Consider the following 22,572-nt stretch of genomic DNA (forward strand, 5'->3'; position numbering starts at 1 on the left):
TGTTGTCTCCTGTCACTTTGAATAGATGCTGCAGTACCTGTCCTGTCTGCGGTCATTGCGAAATCACTCCACAACCTGGTCAGAAAACCCCTCTGTCCAACGCAACTTCTGATTTGTGCACCTCTAACACCTCTGTCCTGTAGCCCCCTGCAGCTCGTGTGAGAACCATCACCGGCGCTGTGTGCTGGGAATGCCTGAATCAAACGGTCTACAAGAGTAGCTTGTTTGGTTGCTAATATTTGTTCGAGGTTCTCATGTGGCATAATATTTAGCAATTTGCCTTTATAGCGAGGGTCAAGGATGCAGGCCAACCAGTAATCGTCATCGCTCATCATTTTAATAATGCATGGGTCCCTTTTGAGGATACGTAAGGCATAATCCGCCATGTGGGCCAAAGTTACAGTTGTCAAATCTGCGGTTGTGCTGGTTTGAGGGGCAGTTACAGGCAAATCTACGTCACTTGTCTCCCTTAAAAAAACAGAACCCGGCCTTGCAACGCCACTAATTTCTGTTGGCCCAGGAGAAGCTTCCTCATTAAAAAAGTACTCATCCCCATCATCCTCCTCGTCCTCCTCATCCTCTTCGCCCGCTACCGCGTCCTCTACACGGCCCTGACCAGACAATGGCTGACTGTCATCAAGGCTTTCCTCTTCTTCGGCTGCAGACGCCTGCTCCTTTATGTGCGTCAAACTTTGCATCAGCAGACGCATTAGGGGGATGCTCATGCTTATTATTGCGTTGTCTGCACTAACCAGCCGTGTGCATTCCTCAAAACACTGAAGGACTTGACACAGGTCTTGTAGCTTCGACCACTGCACACCTGACAACTCCATGTCTGCCATCCAACTGCCTGCCCGTGTATCCTCCCACAAATACATAACAGCACGCCTCTGTTCGCACACTCTCTGAAGCATGTGCAGTGTGGAGTTCCACCTTGTTGCAACGTCGATGATTAGGCGATGCTGGGGAAGGTTCAAAGACCGCTGATAGTTCTGCATACGGCTGGAGTGTACGGGCGAACGGCGGATATGCGAGCAAAGTCTGCGCACTTTGAGGAGCAGGTCGGGTAACCCCGGATAACTTTTCAGGAAGCACTGCACCACCAGGTTTAAGGTGTGAGCCAGGCAAGGAATGTGTTTCAGTTGGGAAAGGGCTATGGCAGCCATGAAATTCCTTCCGTTATCACTCACTACCTTGCCTGCCTCAAGATGTACAGTGCCCAGCCATGACTGAGTTTTTTTTCTGCAAGAACTAGGACAGAACTTCCGCGGTGTGTCTGTTGTCGCCCAAACACTTCATTGCCAATACAGCCTGCTGACGCTTGCCACTAGCTGTCCCATAATGGCACACCTGGTGTGTAACAGTGGCAGCTGCGGATGGAGTGGATGTGCAACTGCGGTCTGTGGACGAGCTCTCGCTTTTGCAGGAGGACGAGGAAGAGGAGGAGGGGGGGCGAACGCCTACAGCCAACTCTTTCCTTGACCGTGGGCTAGGCAGAACTGTCCCAATATTGCTGTCCCCTGTGGACCCTGCATCCACCACATTCACCCAGTGTGCCGTGATTGACACGTAACGTCCCTGGCCATGCCTACTGGTCCATGCATCTGTTGTCAGGTGCACCTTTGTAGTCACAGACTGCCTGAGTGCATGGACGATGCGGTCTTTAACATGCTGTTGGAGGGCTGGGATGGCTTTTCTAGAAAAGAAGTGTCGACTGGGTAGCTCGTAGCGTGGTACAGCGTAGTCCATCAGCGCTTTGAAAGCTTCGCTTTCAACTAACCGGTAGGGCATCATCTCTAATGAGATTAGTCTAGCAATGTGGGCGTTCAAACCCTGTGTACGCGGATGCGAGGATGAGTACTTCCTTTTCCTAACAAGAGTCTCATGTAGGGTGAGCTGGACTGGAGAGCTGGAGATCGTGGAACTAGCGGTGGTGCCGGTGGACATGGCAAACTGAGAGAGGGTTGGAGATGGTATTCTTGCCGGTGCCCTACATGCAGTGTTTCCTACTACGAACCTGGTGATTCCCTGACTGCTTTGGCCTGGAGACAAAAGCTGCACAGATACTGCAGGTGGTGTGGGAAATGGTGGGCTTACAGTGAGGGAAGAGATGTAGCGTTGCTGACTAGCTTCATTGGCCGAGGGTGCTGCAACCTTTAGGCACGTTTGGTAGTTAGTCCAGGCTTGCAAATGCATGGTAGATAAATGTCTATGCATGCAACTTGTATTTAGACTTTTAAGATTCTGACCTCTGCTTAAGGTAGTTGAACATTTTTGACAGATGACTTTGCGCTGATCATTTGGATGTTGTTTAAAAAAATGCCAGACTGCACTCTTTCTACTATCGGATACCTTTTCAGGCATTGCAGACTGAGCTTCTTTAACCGGATGGCCACGCTGTCCTCCAACTGGTTTTGCCACGCGTTTTTGGCCAGATACGGGCCCGGCAGATGGAACCTGTTGTGATGTTGATGCCTGCTGCGGCTCCTCCTCCTCCTCCACTTCTGAACTACTGCCGCCTGCACCCTGTTCCCCCAATGGCTGCCAATCGGGGTCAACAACTGGGTCATCTATGACCTCCTCTTCTATCTCGTGTGCAACTTCATCTGTGTCACTGTGTAAGCCGGTGGTATAGCGTTCGTGATGGGGCACCATAGTCTCAGCTGGGTTTGATTCTGGCTCAGTACACTGCGAGGGCAATGTTCTGGTCTGAGTCAAAGGAACAGCATAGTAATCTGGCTGTGGCTGTGCATCAGTGCACTCCATGTCCGATTCAACTTCTAATGGGCATGGCCTGTTAACTGTTTCACTGTCTAACCCAGGAACGGTATGTGTAAAGAGCTCCATGGAGTAACCCGTTGTGTCTCCTGACGCATCCTTCTCTCTTGTTCTGGGTGAAGAAGACAAGGAAGCGACTTGTCCCTGACCGTGAACATCCACTAACGACGCGCTGCTTTTACATTATGCACTTTCAGAAGAGGAGGCAAAAGAGCTAGAGGCTGAGTCAGCAAGTAAAGCCAAAACTTGTTCTTGCTGCTCCGGCTTTAAAAGCGGTTTTCCTACTCCCAGAAAAGGGAGCGTTCGAGGCCTTGTGTAGCCAGACGACGAACCTGGCTCAACAACTCGAGACTTAGGTGCTGTACTGCTTTTACCACGACCACCTGATGCTCCACCACCACTACCATCATTACCAGCTGACAATGACCGCCCACGGCCACGACCTCTTCCACCAGACTTCCTCATTGTTTGCAAAACGTAACCAAAGTAATGGTATTTGTTACTGTAAAACAACTTATAAGGTGAACTCTAACTTCTGTAGGATTTATATACACCTTTATAGGTGGCTGACAATGAAAGGAAAACCAGGCGCAATGTTACAAACTAGGTTTTCTGCGCCCCAATAATTTGAGACAGATGGCACACTCACGACCGGCACTCAAGCAGAAATGCCAATCTTAATCTTCCACTATTTTTTTTTTTTCAGGGAGAATTTACAAAAAAAAAAAAAATGGCCCAGTATTACACACTGGTTTTCGGTGGCACACAATGAGATACAGATGCCACACACAGCAATGGCACAGAGGCAGACTTGCCAATCTTTATCTCCCACTATTTATTTATTTTTTTACAGGAAGAATTTACAAAAAAAAAAAAAATGGCCCAGTATTACACACTGGTTTTCGGTGGCACACAATGAGAGACAGATGCCACACACAGCACTGGCACAGAGGCAGACTTGCCAATCTTTATCTCCCTGCAGTAATCTCAGAAAAGTATGGCAGGCAGCTATAAAAAGGACTGCTGCACAAAAAAGTGTGGACAAACAAACAAGATAGCTGTGCAGAAAGGAAGGAACAACAGGATTTGTGCTTTGAAAAAAGCAGTTGGTTTGCACAGCGGCGTACACACACAGCAACGCAGCTATCAGGGAGCCTTCTAGGGCAGCCCAATGAGCTACAGCGCTGAGGAAAAAAAAATGTAGCTTCCACTGTCCCTGCAAACAAAAGGTGGTGTTGGACAGTGGAAATCGCTACAGCACAAGCGGTTTGGGGGTGAATGTACCCTGCAAAACACTATCCCTGCTTCTGACGAAGCGGCACCTCTCCCTACGCTCAGATCAGCAGCAGTAAGATGGCGGTCGGCGGGAACGCCCCTTTATAGCCCCTGTGACGCCGCAGAAAGCAAGCCAATCACTGCAATGCCCTTCTCTAAGATGGTGGGGACTGAGATCTATGTCATCACGCTGCCCACACTCTGCGTCCACCTTCATGGCCTGAGAAATGGCGCTTTTAGCGTCATTGAAACGCGACTTTGGCGCAAAAGTCGCGTACCGCATGGCCGACCCCACACAGGGATCGGGTCGGGTTTCATGAAACCCGACTTTGCCAAAAGTCGGCGACTTATGAAAATGAACGATCCGTTTCGCTCAACCCTAATCATTACAATTTGAGCATAAAGGCAAGGTTTTCCACTTCAGGAAAAAAACTACCGTAAATCAAAAACAACAAGACGAAAATGCGCCTTAACTTTCTGAACTCCATATCGCTTTCAACATAATGGCCTATAAAAATATGACTGTATCTGGACCACACAGCAGAACGACCACATTAGCAGCCATTACAAATTCATTCCACTCTAGATATATGCAGTAAAATCTCTCTCCATGATGTTCTGCATATTTCATCGAGTATTACAGCACACTAGAGGTACGCCTTCCGCATGATGGCTTTTGTTCCATGTTGTGCTTTGTACCTTGCTGCAGAGGAAAATGCTATTTCCTACCACATAATCACATTTGTATTGATATAGAACAGAGCGATTCATTCCAAATGAACTCCGAGTACGAAATTTCACCTAAGCGACTATTATTTTCTTCTAAGACAATAGATTTCCAAGTAGGGAGATTTTGCCTGAGTACTTTGGAGAGCTGGTTCCTGTAATGCGCTGACAGGCCATTTTACATGACAGTGGGCTACCTGCAAATCTCTCAGCTCCAACACAATTTAGGGTTGGAAAGACTCCGCACTATATATCTTGTGTGTCATCGCTCCTGAATGTACAGAATTCTGCAAATATATCTTATCTGTGGTGCTCACCATTACAGGCCAGGCTTCTTTAAGAAGCATTAAGTATTTACATTTATCAGGTTAGCTATAGACTACGGTATTTTATACTAAAAGTCATCAAAAACTAAAATTCTTTGATTTTCTTATGCAATAGCTAGGCAACAGCCCCCATCAGTGGCCATACTGTTCTTCACCAACCTTCCCAGAAAAAGCAATGACCAAGAAGTTACTTAAATGGAACTTATCAGGTTTTAAAAAAAATAAAATAAAAACTACCACCCTTAACTGCTTTATTACCACAGTCCATTGAACTGTCTCTAAGCCCCAAACTGCCCCTGCATATGCCAAGAAATACCCAATATTCGCATGACATATGGCACTGCCTGGGCTGATGGGCGTCGGTTTCTTCTTTCATCGGCGCTTCCTCAATCCCTGCACCTACTGTCCTCGTGGCTTAATTGATGTGGATGAAGCATCCTATGTCATGAGCAGATCACCGCACATCATGTACCTGCACAGTTTGAAGCGCAGGACCGCAAGGGGTACCAGTGTATGCGCAGTCCCATACATACACCATGCACTAGTATCGGCTCTACTTGAGTCACCCTTTAGGGCCACACATGGAACGCCTGTGTAGACCTCCACTTCAACTGCACAGGAACAAGATTTGCCACAATCTGTGAATGACATAGGACGCATCATCCACATCAATCAAGCCAAAAGGAGGTCAGCTGCAGGGATTGAGGAAGCGTTGAGAAACGAAAAAAAAAAAAGAAGAAGACGCCCATCAGACCAGACCTTTCCGTGTGCCAGAAGCATAAAAGGTATTTGTAAACATATGAAGGGGAACAGGTCCATGGACTATGGTAATAGAACAGTTAAAGGTGGTGGCTTTAGTTTACATTGGGATGACTAAGTAATATCTTGGTTGCTCCTTTTCTGGGAATGTTGCTGAAGAACAGTATGGCCAAAGTTGGGGACTCTTGCCTAGATGTCGCAGAAGCAAATCAAGGACTGCGGTAATAGAGCAGTTAAGGGTGGTGGCTATGGCTTAAATTGGGAAAACCTAATGTTAAAAAAATTTAATTAAATGGAACCTATTTGTAGGTGAAGTAGGGCAGGATGGAAGGAATTTTTTTTCTAATACAATGATGAATTAAGCTTTTGCCTCGTTTTTTTTTGTCTTCTTCCAGATCACCATGTTAAGGTATAGGTGGAACTCAATGAAACTAAAACTATGAATTTTATCCAAATTCCAGTTAGAAAGTAGCTATGTACTGGGCCAATGCAATCTATTGTTCCTCTGGGGCCAAGCACAGCATGAAGATACCAGTGCCAATGATTGAACAAAGGAGAAGTCTACATGTCAACAATCTCTCATGCTCCTATTTTTATCTATGCATTATGACACTGCATATTTTCCATCGAAAAATGTCTTACCCTCTCAGAAGTTTGAAGAGCATACATCCTAGGGAAAACCAGTCTGCACTGCTGTCATATGCTGTACCCTTCTGTAGCACTTCTGGCGCCATGTATCCATGCGTTCCTCTGGAATAACAAAACATAAGACAAAGTCTAATTAAATTATAACCTCTTTCAATGTCACATGCTCCATATCAATATATATTTTAATGATTTGTTCATCACGATACTGTACTGCAAGACCCAAAGTTGAGAGTACCTCCAAATTCTCATGAATCCAGGAAAGTACAGATTGAAGCCTAAAAGTTTGTTGGAATTATAGTGCAAATTGTCTCTTCAGAGAGGAAGAGGACTAGAACTCTAATGCCACCTATAGGAAGTAGCAATCCTAAAAGTCAATATCAACCCTTTAACGAGATTTGGATTTAATGCAAGAAAGAACTACGCACACTATGGCGCTCACCACAAAAAGGGGGGAGGGGGGCAAGAGTTGGTGACAGGAGGAGTGGGCAGTGGAATAAACGCCCCTGGCTGCTGGAACCACAAGGGATCTGTGCCAACCCCGGAAAGGAAATATATATACTATAATGTCACAATACGGACAAGGTGGACCGCGCTCAGGGGTACGTAATCCGTGGTAATGGGCAATGGGAGGCTAATAATTGTCACACTTCGCGGGGACCAAGCTTGTACCGCGCTAGCTGCAGAGTCTTCCTTTCCCCCCCCCCCCCGCCCTTCTCGGACGCCGCATCCTACCTCATAGCGGACGCCAGGTCTGGATCTACTTAGGACGCTGGAGTGGTATAACTAGCACCTTCCGCATAGCCTACACAGGCATACACATCTATGGCATTATATTCTTGTATCATTTACAGCAGGTCTGTGTATATAGCAGCGATCTAGGTATAATCCATCGTATACAATTATTAGCCTCCCATTGCCCATTACCACGGATTACGTACCCCTGAGCGCGGTCCACCTTGTCCGTATTGTGACATTATAGTATAGAGATTTGGATTTATAGTGTAATTGTGAATTTCAGATGTTACTAGAAAGAGAAACCTGGCAACAACGTTGCCATTTAGACACTGTTTCAGGATACTGCCCCTCGTCAGTGCAAAGTGTGAGATCTGGTTTGGGTGTGTTTGAGGCGTCTGACCGGGATCCAAGAGGTAACAATTCTCCTTGCGGAGAGTGACATGTTAAGCATGCAGAGATGTGAGATGAGGAGACTTAGGCCAGAGTCACACAGGCGACTGCAATGCGAGAAACTCGCACAAGTCTCTCGCCTCAATTCCTGGCACTGCCGCCGGCACTCGGGACCAGAGTGTGCGGATGCATGTATTTCTATGCAGCTGAATGCTCTGATCCAAACCGCCGGCGGCAGTGCCTGGTACTGAGGCGCGAGTTTCTCGCATTACAGTTGCAAGTATGACACTGGCCTTAAAGCCACAACGCTCCTCTGGAAAATATGCAAATTGTCTCTTCAGAAAGGAAGAGGACTAGAACTCTAGTGCAACCTATTGGAAGTAGCAATCCTAACAGTCAGTATCAACCCTTTAACGAGATTTGGATTTATAGTGTAATTGTGAATTTCAGATGTTACTAGAAAGAGAAACCTGGCAACAACGTTGTCATTTAGAATAAAAGAGAAGTTGGTCCTGATAGCATCTAGATCACCACAATGGTTTCTTCTCTTCCATGGGAACAAATATGATCCAAATCAGGGATCACTCACAATGCGCTTCCAGTGTACTTTGAATAAAAAAAAATTCTGGCTTATAAATCACAATATCGCCCCTCGAGTATATTGATCCAACATTACAATAGAAAAGATTAATTTAATAGGAAAGGTTCTACAATCTGAACCATTCATAGACTATATGTATGCAGATTTCATGTAGCTCCATTGTTCTGACAGGGACCAGCTGCCAGGTCCTGATGTGCTCTAATATCCTAGTGTCTGTTACACATCTTGTGCTGTTAATTCGGCTTTATCGCTGTAATCCCAGTGGACCTATTTACTGTGATTTCCGGATTAAGGAATACTGATAATCTTTAACAGACGACAGCTAATATGGTGATACAATTTGGTGGTAAGCAGTACTCTTGTCTTTCCTCATTCATAGCACAAGGAAAGAGTTAGCACAACCTATCTTTTCTGGAAATACATTAAAGATAGTTGTCGGCAGACCGATATTCCCTGACTCTAATGGCATGTTATTATGACGGCGGGGGTGGACAAGCTTCTGCCAGACACCCCCAACATTGCACATATGCAAGGGATAAAAACAGCATTTGGCGTTACCAATAACAGTTGCCCTTTAGGGAATTCATAGGGTAATAGTCTGCTGCTCCAGGAGAAAGAAAGAGTGGGTCATCCATTAATATACATGTCTCAGTTCATGTCTATGGATAGCTAAACAGTGCAGTCTTTGAATGAGGCTAGGATCTGAAAAGTACAGTACCAAACCAGGCAAAAAGTCCACTTTGAGATTTTTTTTTTTTTCATTTAAAAGGGAACCTGTCACAACCCCCCCCCCCCCCCCCCCGGCGTTTTTAACTTAAGAGCCACCTTGTGCAGCACTAATGCTGCATTCTGTCAAGGTGGCTTTTAGTTGGGGTCCCTTTCAACGCTGCAATATCCGTTTTTATAATTTGTCCCTCATACCTGTAGTTTGTCCAGGGGGCATGTCTTTTCCCCCTGGACACAAACGCCTCCCAGCCATCACTCAATACTCCGCGCGCCGGGTGCCGCCTCCACTTCCTTCATTTACATCCCGGGCGCCTGCGCTGTAAATTCACATTGTGTGATGGAAGTCGAAGGGCAGCGCAAACTGCGCAAGCCTGAAAAAAACTTATGGCGCAGGGGACGTAAATGAAGGAAGTGGAGGCGGCCCCCGGCACGCGGAGTACTGAGTGATGGCTGGGAGGCGTTTGTGTCCAGGGGGTAAAGACATACCCCCCGGACAAACTATAGGTATGAGGGACAAATTATAAAAACTGATATTGCAGCGTTGAAAAGGACCCCAACTAAAAGAACCACCTTTACAGAATGGAGCAGTAGTGCTGCACACGGCTCTTTCAGTAAAAGCCTGGGGGGGGGGGGGTGACAGGTTCCCTTTAATGTTTAGTATCAGAAAGCTGAACAAGAATAAAGATACAATATATTTAACATACAAATAAAAATTAAATTCTCCAAACGTTTTCCATTACCGACTTATAATTAGCGACTGGCAGACAGCTGGGGACTGTGATTCTCAGGCTGAGAAGGTCCATGGATATTTGTCCCTCCACAGCATAAAAATAGCAGCCCGCAGCTGCCCCAGAAAAGGTGCATTTATTAGATGTGCCAATTTTGGCAAGCGGAATAATGGTTTTGGGGTTAAAGTCAGCTGTGTAATGTCCATTGATATCAAGCCCAGGGTTTAGTAATGGAGAGGCGTTGCATGGTTAGTATGCCATGCGATTTTTCTTTGGCACTCATTGACTTGCATTGGTGAGTCTCGTCCATTTTACGCCGTCATACGCAGCATGCTGCGATTTTTTGCTCACCCTATTTACAGGTGAGGAAAAACATTGTACTTGCTGATTTTATATGCAGATGTGAGCGAACCCTAAAGCTACCACTAAGCACAGGCGTCGGCTGGTAAATCCTCTCATCAGCACCGCTTGCTCTTGCGGTCATCAGTGAGAGCAGGCGATGCTGATGACAGTAGTAGTCATCAGCTGACGCCTGACAAGGGGTAACCTTTTTACCGCTGGTCACAGTTGCTGGCTCCCACGCTATTCTCAGTGTGACAGCGTGGGAAACCGCAGCAGTCCGCAATCGCTTCAGTAATGTTACCACCAATCAGAGAAAGGGTTTCCCATGCTGTCAAACAGAGGACAATATGGGAACCTCCGGATGTTCGGGCCCTCCATGGGGTTCAGGTACCATTCTGGCATCCAAATTGAATTTTTTTTTTCACAAAGTTCAGCCAAATTCGATGGACCAACATCCACGGGTCTTCCCATCCCTACTTACAATATACAATCTCATTCCAATTTCCCCTCTCACTGTGTAATAGGTATTACATTCCGGATTTTCCTACAATAAAATGCCGATGAGTCTGCTGTGATTACATAGCTTTTTGAAAAAAAACAAACTTGGTGTTATCCTTTCATTTCCACTGGCAATGTTATTGATAGAGTATCAATTATAGCAGCAATTTCTAATCTGAGAACGCCAGCGAGGAGGAACCTAAAAGCTAACAGTAGTGTAAGCGCTCAGCCATTGTTCAGGTTTACACAGCCACTATGCGTCACTCACATCTGATGACTCATAATTATTAGTGCTATTAGAGGCAGCAGTGATTGTTGTAGGGCCTGCCTCTGTAGAAATGAGATTCCAGGGCTACATTTCAATGCTTCTATCTGGTCCTAATTAGGGAGCATTTCTAAAGGCCCCGTCTCACATAGCGAGATCGCTAGCGAGATCGCTGCTGAGTCACAAGTTTTGTGACGCAACAGCGACCTCCATAGCGATCTCGCTATGTGTGACACGTACCAGCGATCAGGCCCCTGCTGCGAGATCGCTGGTCGTGTCGGAATGGCCTGGACCTTTTTTTGGTCGTTGAGGCCCCGCTGACATCGCTGAATCGGTGTGTGTGACACCGATCCAGCGATGTCTTCACTGGTAACCAGGGTAAACATCGGGTTACTAAGCACAGGGCCGCGCTTAGTAACCCGATGTTTACCCTGGTTACCAGCGTAAATGTAAAAAAAAACAAACAGTTCATACTCGCCTTCTGATGTCCGTCAGGTCCCTTGCCGTCTGCTTCCTGCTCTCACTGACTGCCGGCCGTACAGTGAGAAGTGAGAGCACAGCAGTGACGTCACCGCTGCGCTCTGCTCTCAGTGTACGGCGGCTCAGTCAGAGAGCAGGAAGCAGACGGCAAGGGACCTGGACACCGAAAGGCGAGTATGTAGTGTTTGTTTTTTTTGGTAACAAGGGTACACATCGGGTTACTAAGCGCGGCCCTGCGCTTAGTAACCCGATGTTTACCCTGGTTACCCGGGTGCTGCAGGGGGACTTCGGCATCGTTGAAGACAGTTTCAACGATGCCGAAGTCGTTCCCCTGATCGTTGGTCGCTGGAGAGAGCTGTCTGTGTGACAGCTCCCCAGCGACCACACAACGACTTACCAACGATCACGGCCAGGTCATATCGCTGGTCGTGATCGTTGGTAAATCGCTTAGTGAGACGGGGCCTTAACACATACTCATGGTTTCCGAGGATAATTAGCTGCCTTGAACACAGGATGATCTTGCCTATGCATTTGTTTTACTCTGCATTCATCTCCATTCATGGAAATTGCTCTCACTGTGTGTGACTGCAGACTTGTGAATCCTCACATCGCGAGCACTGCTAAGATCCTCCAGTGCCGATGCCAGGAGCGATGGGCACGTGACAACAAGTATGCGATTTACATATTGGCAGTCACATGAAGACTAGATGTGCATGGTTTCACTCAGTGAAAGTGTAGAGGTTGGGCAAGTCTAGTCGGAACGTGGCTGGACGTATGCAAATCGAATGCTTAGGGTCACATGACCACGCACTCCTGGCATCGGAGAATTTACAGTGCGCAGTGAATCTGAGGATTCACAAATCTGCAGTCAAATAGGCTACTAGTCTGCAGTCACTCTAAGGCCATACAACTCCTTTAAAGAACTACTTTGCTTTATGGTAGAAGACGGTTTCTTTTTTTGTCATTATTTAAAAGTAAAAATAAATGAAGAATAGTAATTAAATTTATTGAAGAGCAAATATAATAAACAGATTGTAAATCCAGAAGAATTGTACATACAGGACGAACTGAGTCTTACATGGAAACAAATTCAAAAACATAAAATACTACTACAATACCACTATATATACACAGATTTACAAATAATCACATTAAATTAAGTTTCTTATGAATGCCAACATTAATTATAAATGTACAGTACTTACACACTAGCATGCGGCTTTTTCTTGGAAAAATCACAAGCGAGACCCAAATCTGATATCCTCACATGCCCATGTTCATCTAATAGAATATTTGCTGGCTGCAAGCAGAGGTGATAGAAGTTATTAGAATAATTCAGGATAATCACGTAGACCCACACAAATGGTTTATAAACACCTGGTGTATATGGTGAATTCCTGAACTATCCTAGTACGATATACAGAACATTCCACTATAGCATCAACTATGAAAGAGGTTTTTTGACCCCATAAACCAGGAATCAGCAACCTGCTGCACTCCAGCTGTTGTTCAATATATCTCCCAATATGCGGCTGTCTGGGAATGCTTGGAGCTTTGGTTGCACAACAGCTGGGACGGCAAAGGTTGCTGATCCCTGCCATACATACATTTCACCCAGACTCTTGAGTTATGCCATAAATGTCTGAGCATAGTTGAAGGATTTCAATGGGCAAACCAGAAACCCATGAATCCAGAAAGTGTGGGGGTGCTTGGCTCCCACTGGCGCGTCATCACTCACAACAGTATCATAAATGCAATATGGAAATATTCCGGTTCTGGCCATGCTAAAGATTATATACAAGCAGAAGCAGAGCTCACATCCTGCAGAATATATAGACGCCATGACATACTGCCTGTAATGAGACCACCATAATCTGGATCTGCAAGGCACGAAAAAAAATATAAACCATTCCCGAAAGCCCAGCAGGGTTTTACTGCAACGCTCCTGCAGCTCCAATAACACACAAAAAACCTCTTTGCTCTATTAGAGTAATATCAAAGATAGCCAGTACATATAGCACATCATGGAACAGATGTTTCACCAGGAAAAAAAAGCTTTAGATCTGGTAAAGGAAAGATAGATAGATAGATAGATAGATAGATAGATAGATAGATAGATAGATAGATAGATAGATAGATAGATATTTGTGCTGTGCTAGCCAGTAGATAGAAAAATATTTAGAATTGAAAGTCCCCAGTGGTTGATGCCTTTTATTGGCTAACTGAAAAGATGATAAATTGAAAGCTTTCGAGACTACTCAGGTCTGTTCTAGGCCTGATGAAGAGACCTGAGTAGTCTGGAAAGCTTCCAATTTGTAACCATCATTTCAGTTAGCCATTAAAAGGTATCAACCACTGAGGACTCTCAATTCTTATTTTTTTACATCCGGTAAGATTTTTTGAAGGTTTCACTCTACAGCGAAAGAGGTATTTGGAAATGAATGTCACCTATTTAGTCTATCTTCCCTAGACAAACACTTATTGGTTATTGAAGACCTGTACGTTGGAGCCACAGTAGAGGAATCCTAGTGAAGTGTGAATATTTTCCTCCTGCCACAAGGATTGAAAGCTTTCCCAGCAGCAAAGGTTCACTCATAAAGAAGGTTTTTCCTCTTTCTGACCGCGAGCCTGTGATGTAATGAAGCAAGGAAGGGAGCCAGCTGAATAAAATGGTTTTGCTTTAATATTCTAAAATTAGTCTTTTTCGCTCCACAAGTCACCTAATTCTGAGAGAGAAGCGTGACCCAGATGATGAGTGTTACATGCGCTCCCCGCATTAGACCCACAGTACTAGGTTTGGACATGGCTCCAATAAGGAGGTTATTTATGTGTCCCTTTCTTACTTGGCTCAGAACAACTTCAGAAGGAATAAACTTCGCGTTAAGGGGAGGTCACATGGTTTAGTGATGCTTGGCGGAGAACATTAATGTCAGTCCTTTCCCTTAAGGCCACACAAGACAACATTAGCCATAATGACTGTGTGTGTGTTGCAGGCTTCCTGAATTACATATATTCCAGTCTGGTAAGTATCATGGAAATTATCTTTTAGAGTCACTTCTGCATTCAAAATAGAGGCTTTCATTAATATGTAGAATTAAAGTAGTAGCCTCTTTTGTCTGTTTTCCCCAGCTCACGATGTAGGATGCATGATAGATACAGATTTCTTTAAATTTGAGAGCAGTGAGAAAATTGGGATAGTCTATTCTTATGCTCCGTTTGCTGTCCTCCAAGTTTTTTTTTATTGTGCGATCCTTTACCACAAATGACAGAGACACTGCTCAAACCAAGCACAGATGCTAAATGGACCTTCCCACCTATCAGTTTTCCATTTGTCTTTGCCCTTCTCTTGAGTTCTGGAAACCAGCGCTGTCAATCAAGGAAAAAGGAAGAGCAGAGAGAGATTGAAAAAAAGTAGGTGGGAAGACACTCGGGATAGCACACAAGCATGCTCGGATAACAACTGATCCGAGCACACTCGCTTATCACTAATAACTATACGAATATGATTATGTTAATCTCTGCTACCTTGAACTTTCCGACATTCAAACAGTCTAGTGAGGCAGTATTTTATGATGGACTATTAAATTATTTCCTGAACACTGACAAACCACTTTTATCTTATAAGTTAGATATTAGTGAATCAATTCAATGCAAATCGAATTTATGTCGAAATTTTGGGAATTCGCTGAAAGCAGTAAATTTGAATAATTTGCTATTTGATTCATGCAAATTGCCAAAAATATCTGCTACCATTGTACAAAGATTGCTTCAGCCAGTGAAGGCTCCCATGACTTTGGGAGCGGCAAATTGGGCTTTCCCATAATTCCCTGCAGCTATCACACCACATGGTATAGCACAATCAATCTGAAGGTGTCATCATACCCTATATAAAAGTATAGGCAGGGAATGAAGTAGGCATTTTAATGTGAAACTGTATACTCAGATGTCACATCTTAGCTATATAGATAAAAAAAGCCATAAATTAGTGACCAAAATTCAACAGATTGAGTGTGACGGCACAGGAGTGAAGAACAGTTACGATGGTAATATCACAGTGACTGCCACATATATGGATAAGGCTATGTTTGGATTAACAACCTTTAAAGGGGTGTAATGCAGGTCTAGGAGACCTTGGAGTGTTACACACATCATTTGAAGGCAATTTGAGTATTTGCAATTTATGGCAAATCGATTCACCGCAGATCAAACTTTTAGTAAAAATTTGCAGACGCTGCGAATTTCAAAAGATTTATTAATCTCCATTAGATACATAATATTCTATATTAAAAAGAATCTACTATATAATTGTCTAAGGGTCACTTCCGTCTTTCTGTCTGTCACGGATTTTTCATTGGTCGCGGCCTCTGTCTGTCATGGAATCCAAGTCGCTGATTGGTCGTGGCAAAACGCCCACGACCAATCAGCGACACGCACAGTCCGGAAGAAAATGGCCGCTCCTTACTCCCCGCACTCAGTGCCCCCTCAATACTCCCCTCCAGTCAGCGCTCACACAGGGTTAATGGCAGAGTTAACCGACCGCGCTATGCCGCGGTGTAACGCACTCGGTTAACACGGCTATTAACCCTGTGTGTGACCAACGTTTTACTATTGATGCGGCATCAATAGTAAAAATATCTAATGTTAAAAAAAATAAAAAATCGTTATATACTCACCGTCCGTCGGCCCCTCGGATCCACAACAGGCCTTTCCTGCTCGCGACGCTCCGGTAACCGGTCCATGCTGCGATCTCGCGAGATGATGATGTAGCGGTCTCGCAAGAAATATCAACAAAAGTTAGTTTAATATGGTGTAGGGTCCACCTTTTGCGGCGATTACAGCCTCAATTCTCTGAGGTATGGATTCATAGAAGGTGTGAATTGTTTCCAAAGGAATTTTAGCCCATTCTGCAGTTAAAACACCCTCCAGTTCTTTGAGCGACGATGGCGGCGGAAATCTATGACTAACTTGAATCTCTAAAATCGACCATAAATGCTCAATAATGTTGAGCTCTGGGGATTGTGGGTCCAGATGAGATGCTCAACTTCATTAGAATGTTCCTCGTGCCATGCTTTAACGATTCTAGCTATATGAATTGGTGCATTATCATACTGAAAGATGGGTTTCCCCTCCGGGAAGAGTGCTTGAACCATTGGATGCACTTGGTCACCCAAAATGCCTAAATAATCTCGGCTGTTAATTCTTCCATGAAGGGATATCATTGGCCCGGCGCATCTCCACGAAATAGCACCCCAGATCATCACAGAACCTCCACCATGTTTTACGGTTGGGAGAAGGTAGTCTGGATGGAATGCTTCTTTCGGCTGTCTCCAAACGCACACTCGGCCGGAGGTCGGAAATAGGGTAAACGATGATTCGTCTGAGAATATCACATGTTTCCACTGCTCGAGGGACCAATTCTGGAGGTTTCTACACCACTCTAAACGGTTGGAAACATTTGTCATTGAGAGCAGCGGTTTTCTAATTGCAGCTCCTCCGTGGAATCCAGATTTGAGCAGCTCCCAGCGAACAGTCTTTGTGGAAACTGGGTTCTGTAGGTGTTCATTGAGCTCAGCAGTGATTTTCGGAGCCGTGTTCTCGCGATCCTCTCTCACAATTCGCTTTAGAGTCCGACAGTGTGTCTCAGTCAACTTTGATTTTCGGCCGGACCTGTGCTTTGCTGCAGACGTTTTTCCTTCTCTTTCAAACACAGTCATTACTTTGGAGACAGTACCTCTTGACACGCCAAGCATTCGGGCACTTTCTGTTACACTAGCGCCTGCCATACGAGCACCAACAATTTGGCCTCTTTGAAAATCCGAGGAGTCTGCCATTGGCATCAGATTCTCATCAATGTTCTTACAATTATGCAAAACAAACAGTTAATTTACATACACATATCACATAACACAAATAATCAACTACAAAACATTACCATATGTCACGGTTTGCATGTTTATAACATGTTCGAAGATTATGATGCCAAAATGTTAGGTGTTTCCATTATTTTGTCCAACCCCTGTACGTGGCTGTGCTATATACTACGTGGACATGCATATTCTAGAATACCCGATGCGTTAGAATTGGGCCATCATCTAGTGTTGTATATTTGTCCTCGTCAGTCAGAATACTAAAATGTTTGACAACTACTACAAGAATGATCTGTACATTTTTTACCTGTTAGGTCCGCCCTACACATGATGTAAATGTTATATTTCCCCGCATTCCATTTAGATAAGTCACAACTGAACTGCTACCTTCTCTACAGTCTTTAGGTTACATACATCTTCAGGATAGTGCCATTTGTAGCTATGGTTTCACAGTTTTTAAGGATTACATTAGGCTTAAGTCCATTAAGTTCAGCCTAATATGTTCATCCAGAGGAAGTCAAAACCCCATGATGCAGCCCCATATTAGAGGAAACATTTCTTCCTGACTCCACATTAGGCAATCAGATTAGATCCCTGGATTAACGTCCTGTTAGTGCTCAGAACGTGTAATATTATATTTATCAGGAAAGGCATCTAGGACTTGCTTAATCTTTTGTAGTACATCAACCATTACAACATCATACGGCAGAGAGTTCCATATTCTCGCTGCTCTTACAGTAAAGAATCTGCGCCTGTGATTATGATTAAACCTTCTTTCCTCTAGACGTAGAGAATGCCCCCTCGTCACCGTCGCAGGCCTAAGTGTAAAATGATCATTAGAAAGGTCTCTGTAGTGTCTCCTGATGTATTTGTACATTGTAATGAGATAACCCCTAATACTTGGTGGTTATACACATGTTGGTGCCAGTTTATACTATGTTTAATTGTATCTACGATTTAGTGCTCACTAAAAGTAATCCAACATTTCTGATTCCTTAACACATTGCAAATCTACTGTAGCATAATTGGACTGATTTACATATCCAGGAAATCTGTGTGGCAATCGGTATGGTAGCTTCAAAGGCAGACATACTGTATTGGTTATCACCTAGACTCCTACAAATACCTAAAAACTAGCCCAATAAAACGTATACCGCCTTGACAGTAAAGAACATCTCAAAATTGGAAATTCAATGGAGATTTAAAGAAAAAAAAAATCTTTAAACCTTTAGTAAGATATACAGCGTAGCAGATGTGCTCCTCACTTATTCTCTGCGATGTATGATATGTATGAAAGGAAAGACAACTTGCATTGTACTGAGGGTAAACGCAGGAGAATGCCAGGACATGGAGAGCTGTAAGATTATTTAATGCCTTTGTTTGGTATGTAAGTGCTATGTACAGTTATAATATGACACCACCGCCCTGGTTTATGAAGAGACGTTTAGCAGACGTGCTCATGCAAACAAAAGCCCTGCAGCAGCCCGGGCGAGTAAATCAAACGGGACATTAATTAACTTTTAAGATGTAAATTTACCTGCAGAACCACCATTGAAGCAATTCCTACATTTCTCAAAATTAGACTACAAGGTAAAATCCGATTATTATAAAGCAGTATGCAGCAAGTGACGAGAGGCAAGTCTTACCAATGCTTTAGTCTTTATGTTATAGATGTTGAATAAGGATTCCTTAGATCAAAACCTAAAAAGGTTCAGAATTCAGTGCAAATCTTTTGGACATTCCCAGCCAATCTGCGGCACAATTCACAAGCACTACCTTGTGAACGTTGCCGAGTATTTTCAGCACAGATTATTTCATTTGTAAAACTCCATTCACTGGCACTGTACTGTAATTTGTCAACATTTTCAGTGTGGAACATCTATGGGACAATTGTGTGAATTTCATTTTAAGGATTTTTTTTAATTTGTTGAGATTCAAAGTGAATTATTTGTAGCTGTCTCGATAAGAGAGTGTGACAGTCCAGAACTATCTTACTAGGCCATATAGATTTGTGAAATACAAGTCACCTGAAACCTGTATTGCACCTCCAGAGAAAGAAATGTGTACGGTATTACAGGAATTTTGTTTCTTAATTTGCTGTGAAGATCTCCCAAGTAATGAAGTAAGGAGGAGGAGAAAAAGATCTGTGCATAAAAGGCGCACACCCAAAATCACAAAGCAATGTTGAAATTATGTGCAATATTTATTAGTAGACATAATAAAACCATTAAAAGACCAAACACATCACCAAAAGTCCCATATGACTATGACATATAACAATACAATGTCAAGGCAAAGTGCAGCATATATATGTGTGCACACATAGGTAATTAGCCTTGGAAAACAGTATCAATGCCAAGAAATCTTAACATGAAATCTCACACCGGGCGTCCCCAGGGAGACAGAAGAAAAAGGAACTTAATGCAAGATCACAATAAATCCTGATATAGAAATATAAGCCCCTCTTAGCAAGTAGAAAAGTGAGCAGTTCCCTGGTTGTGTAAGAAATGAGGGAACGCTGTAGACAATTGCAAAAAGAGAGGGGAAAAGAGAGAGACAAAAAAAAAAAAAAAAGAGGACGTCCAGGATGAAACAGCCATCCGATTTACCAGATGAATCAGTGAAATGAGCGTCAGGGCATGAAGTCCATGGGGTCAATAGCCAAGGGACTGAGACGATGTGGGGAGCCCCACGCGTATCGCTGCAACCAGCAGCTTCGTCAGGGGAAGTGTCACTCCCAAGTAATGAAGGCTAAAAAGTGTTAACTCTCTGTCAGAGAAAATTGAAATCCATAAGACAGCTCCAAAGAAGGGAGAAGAGCTTACAATTCAAACTTTTGGAAGCAGCACTTCACATTAAACACACGAAGTAGTGAGAAAAACTAATTAAAACATAGGAAACACAAGCTTCAAGCTCCTTTTGAAGCAGTAACTCCCTGCAGTGTCCAGGTAATTAAACAGAAAAAATATTGTCTGGGAACCAGATATCAAAATGAGATCTGTTTACACAGAGATAACTTTTGCTCGCATCAAAGCAACTTTCATAGACACGCCATCTACGGGGTCCTGATAGGATTATTGTGGTTAGTATTAATCTGATATTTATGAGATATAGATTTTTGGAGTCGTAGTGAAGGAATGGATGTGGCACAGTCATTGGGGCAACTAGAAACCCTTCAACTTAATATCAGTCTGATAGATGGTGCAAACCAGGTCATATTTGGCATTTATATGAAGGTAATGTCCCAACATAAAATAAAACGCCTGGAACCATGAGAGGTGAAGATATCTTTTAAGTTGGGGATCTCATAAAATCTTGAAGGGCTGAGAACATCCCACAAACACCCCCCACATGAGGTCATCAATGGGAAGTCGGGGAGCGTAACTTAGAGCTAATGAAAAGCAGAAACTGTGTTTGGATCCTTGTCAGCCCTTGAAAAGACAGTTTGCCGTTTAGGTTCTGTCCATTTTCTCAATCAAAGTGCCTCCCTTCACTAAGCTCTGATTTATTTCTGTGATCAGGTTTAGTACGTTTCTATAGTTATCCCTTTTTAGTTTATGTAATTGTATATATCGTGTTGTTTTGTTCCCATTTTATATAATCTTGTATATTTTTTAACTGCCTATTTTTTTGGATGAAATAAAAAAAATTAACAGCTCTGTTCCTCTTGCTCTGTAAACCGCACCTCTGAAGCCAAACACTACCTATAGCACTTGTGTCCAAGCGGCCTGTATAAATGATTGGCGGTGGCAGTTGGTGGTTCTTTTTGCTATTGCAGAGCTAGCAGTGACCATATGGGTGGTTATATACTTATATTCCATGCGTTGGAATTGGAGGTATATATACCATATGCTCACTGACGAGCCTAGTAGCGGAAGAAGCCGCGGTCTCATCCATAACTTGTCAATCAACTGAAAATACTATATAGGCTGAAGTTCCACCAAAGTTGGAAACTATGGACAGCACCATTACGTTTAAACATATCTTCCATTACAAGGAAAGTTTCCCATACAAATAAATTATTAAAGCTAACAAATATTGCCAACCATTGTGAAAAATACTTGACTTTACACATTCATGATTTGCCGTGTGGAAATGCAATGTGCATTTTATAAAATATCCATGGGTAAAATCTGAGGGAGACATTCCAATGTCTGCTGTGGATTCACATGTGCATTAGTCACATTTTGAGTTTGGCTTATTTTAAATTCAAATTTGCCAGCTTCACCACACCAATTTCAATACTGAAAAACCTTCAATTGACCAGAAATTACATGTATAACACAGAGTTCTCCTAGTAGTGTATTGAACTTCGTTACTGAGAAATAAGCATGTGAACTCATAAGCAAATTAGGCTGAAGGATTATTGTAAATCTGAAACCTCTGTCACTCCAACTCTATTCCCTGCCCAGTGCTGCATCCTCCTGCTTGACTGACTGCTCATTTGCATGATTTTCACAGACCCATCAGCCAGCGCGGCTATGGGCCCTACCTCCCCATCCAACCCCATTTCCTCAGGAGCAGTGCTATATATGGGGCAGTTACCTTTCTCTGTGGCACTGGTCAGTTGCACGGCATCACCTTCCTCACACTTCCTATGCATCTCTCCATTTCCCTTAGCACCATCACCTGCTCCTGTTAAGGGATCCCCAGCCATCTCACCCCGCAGAGTGACGTGGCTGAGCACTCCTGCACCTGTAGACACATCATTATCGGATAAATGGTTATCATGTAAATTATAGTCACTTAACGCATGCACAGTCTTTATCCAAGCCCTAACCCATCTCTTCAACCTATCACTAACACCTGGTGTTTTCCCCTCAAGTTTTGAACATGCCTCAATCACACCTATCCTCAAAAAGCCCTCTCTTGATCCATCCTCTTCATCTAGCTATCACCCAATATCACTTCTCTCCTATGCCTCAAATTTACTGGAACAACACGTCCATCTTAAACTGTCCTTCCACCTCATTTTTTTCTCCCGCTTCGACCGCTTACAATCTGGCTACCGGTCACACCACTCCACTGAAACTGCCCTAACTAAGGTCACCAATGACCTATTAACCGCCAAGGCCAAGCGACACTACTCTGTCGTCCTCCTCCTGGACCTTTCCTCTGCCTTTAACACAGTGGAACATTCCCTATTATTACAGACCCTCTCATCCCTTGGCATCACAGACTTTGCTCTATCCTGTATCCTAACTGATCGGACATTCAGCATCTGCCACTCGCACACCACCTCCTCACCTCGCCCCCTATCTGTCGGAGTCCCGCAAGGTTCAGTCCTAGGGCCCCTGCTCTTCTCCATTTTCACCTTTGGCCTGGGACAGTTCATAGAATCTCACGGCTTTCAGTATCACTTCAATGTTGATGACACACAGACCTACATCTCTGGACCAGACATCACCACCCTACTAACCAGAATCCC

At 43.9% G+C, this 22,572-nt stretch overlaps 1 protein-coding gene across 2 annotated transcripts in view; it reads right to left on the bottom strand.

Moving 5' to 3' along the window:
- GRK3 (G protein-coupled receptor kinase 3) overlaps positions 1–22,572 on the bottom strand; it is a 357,635-nt gene that overhangs the window by 23,894 nt on the left and 311,169 nt on the right. For both annotated transcript variants that reach the window (XM_077295516.1, XM_077295507.1), the window contains exons 12-13: positions 12,483–12,577; positions 6,507–6,614 (exon numbers count right to left, since the gene is read on the bottom strand). In XM_077295516.1, coding sequence (XP_077151631.1) covers positions 6,507–6,614; positions 12,483–12,577 — 203 coding nt within the window. The remainder of the gene's footprint in view (positions 1–6,506; positions 6,615–12,482; positions 12,578–22,572) is intronic.

The sequence above is a fragment of the Ranitomeya variabilis genome, chromosome 1, assembly GCF_051348905.1.
Source record: "Ranitomeya variabilis isolate aRanVar5 chromosome 1, aRanVar5.hap1, whole genome shotgun sequence".
Lineage (NCBI taxonomy): Eukaryota > Metazoa > Chordata > Amphibia > Anura > Dendrobatidae > Ranitomeya > Ranitomeya variabilis.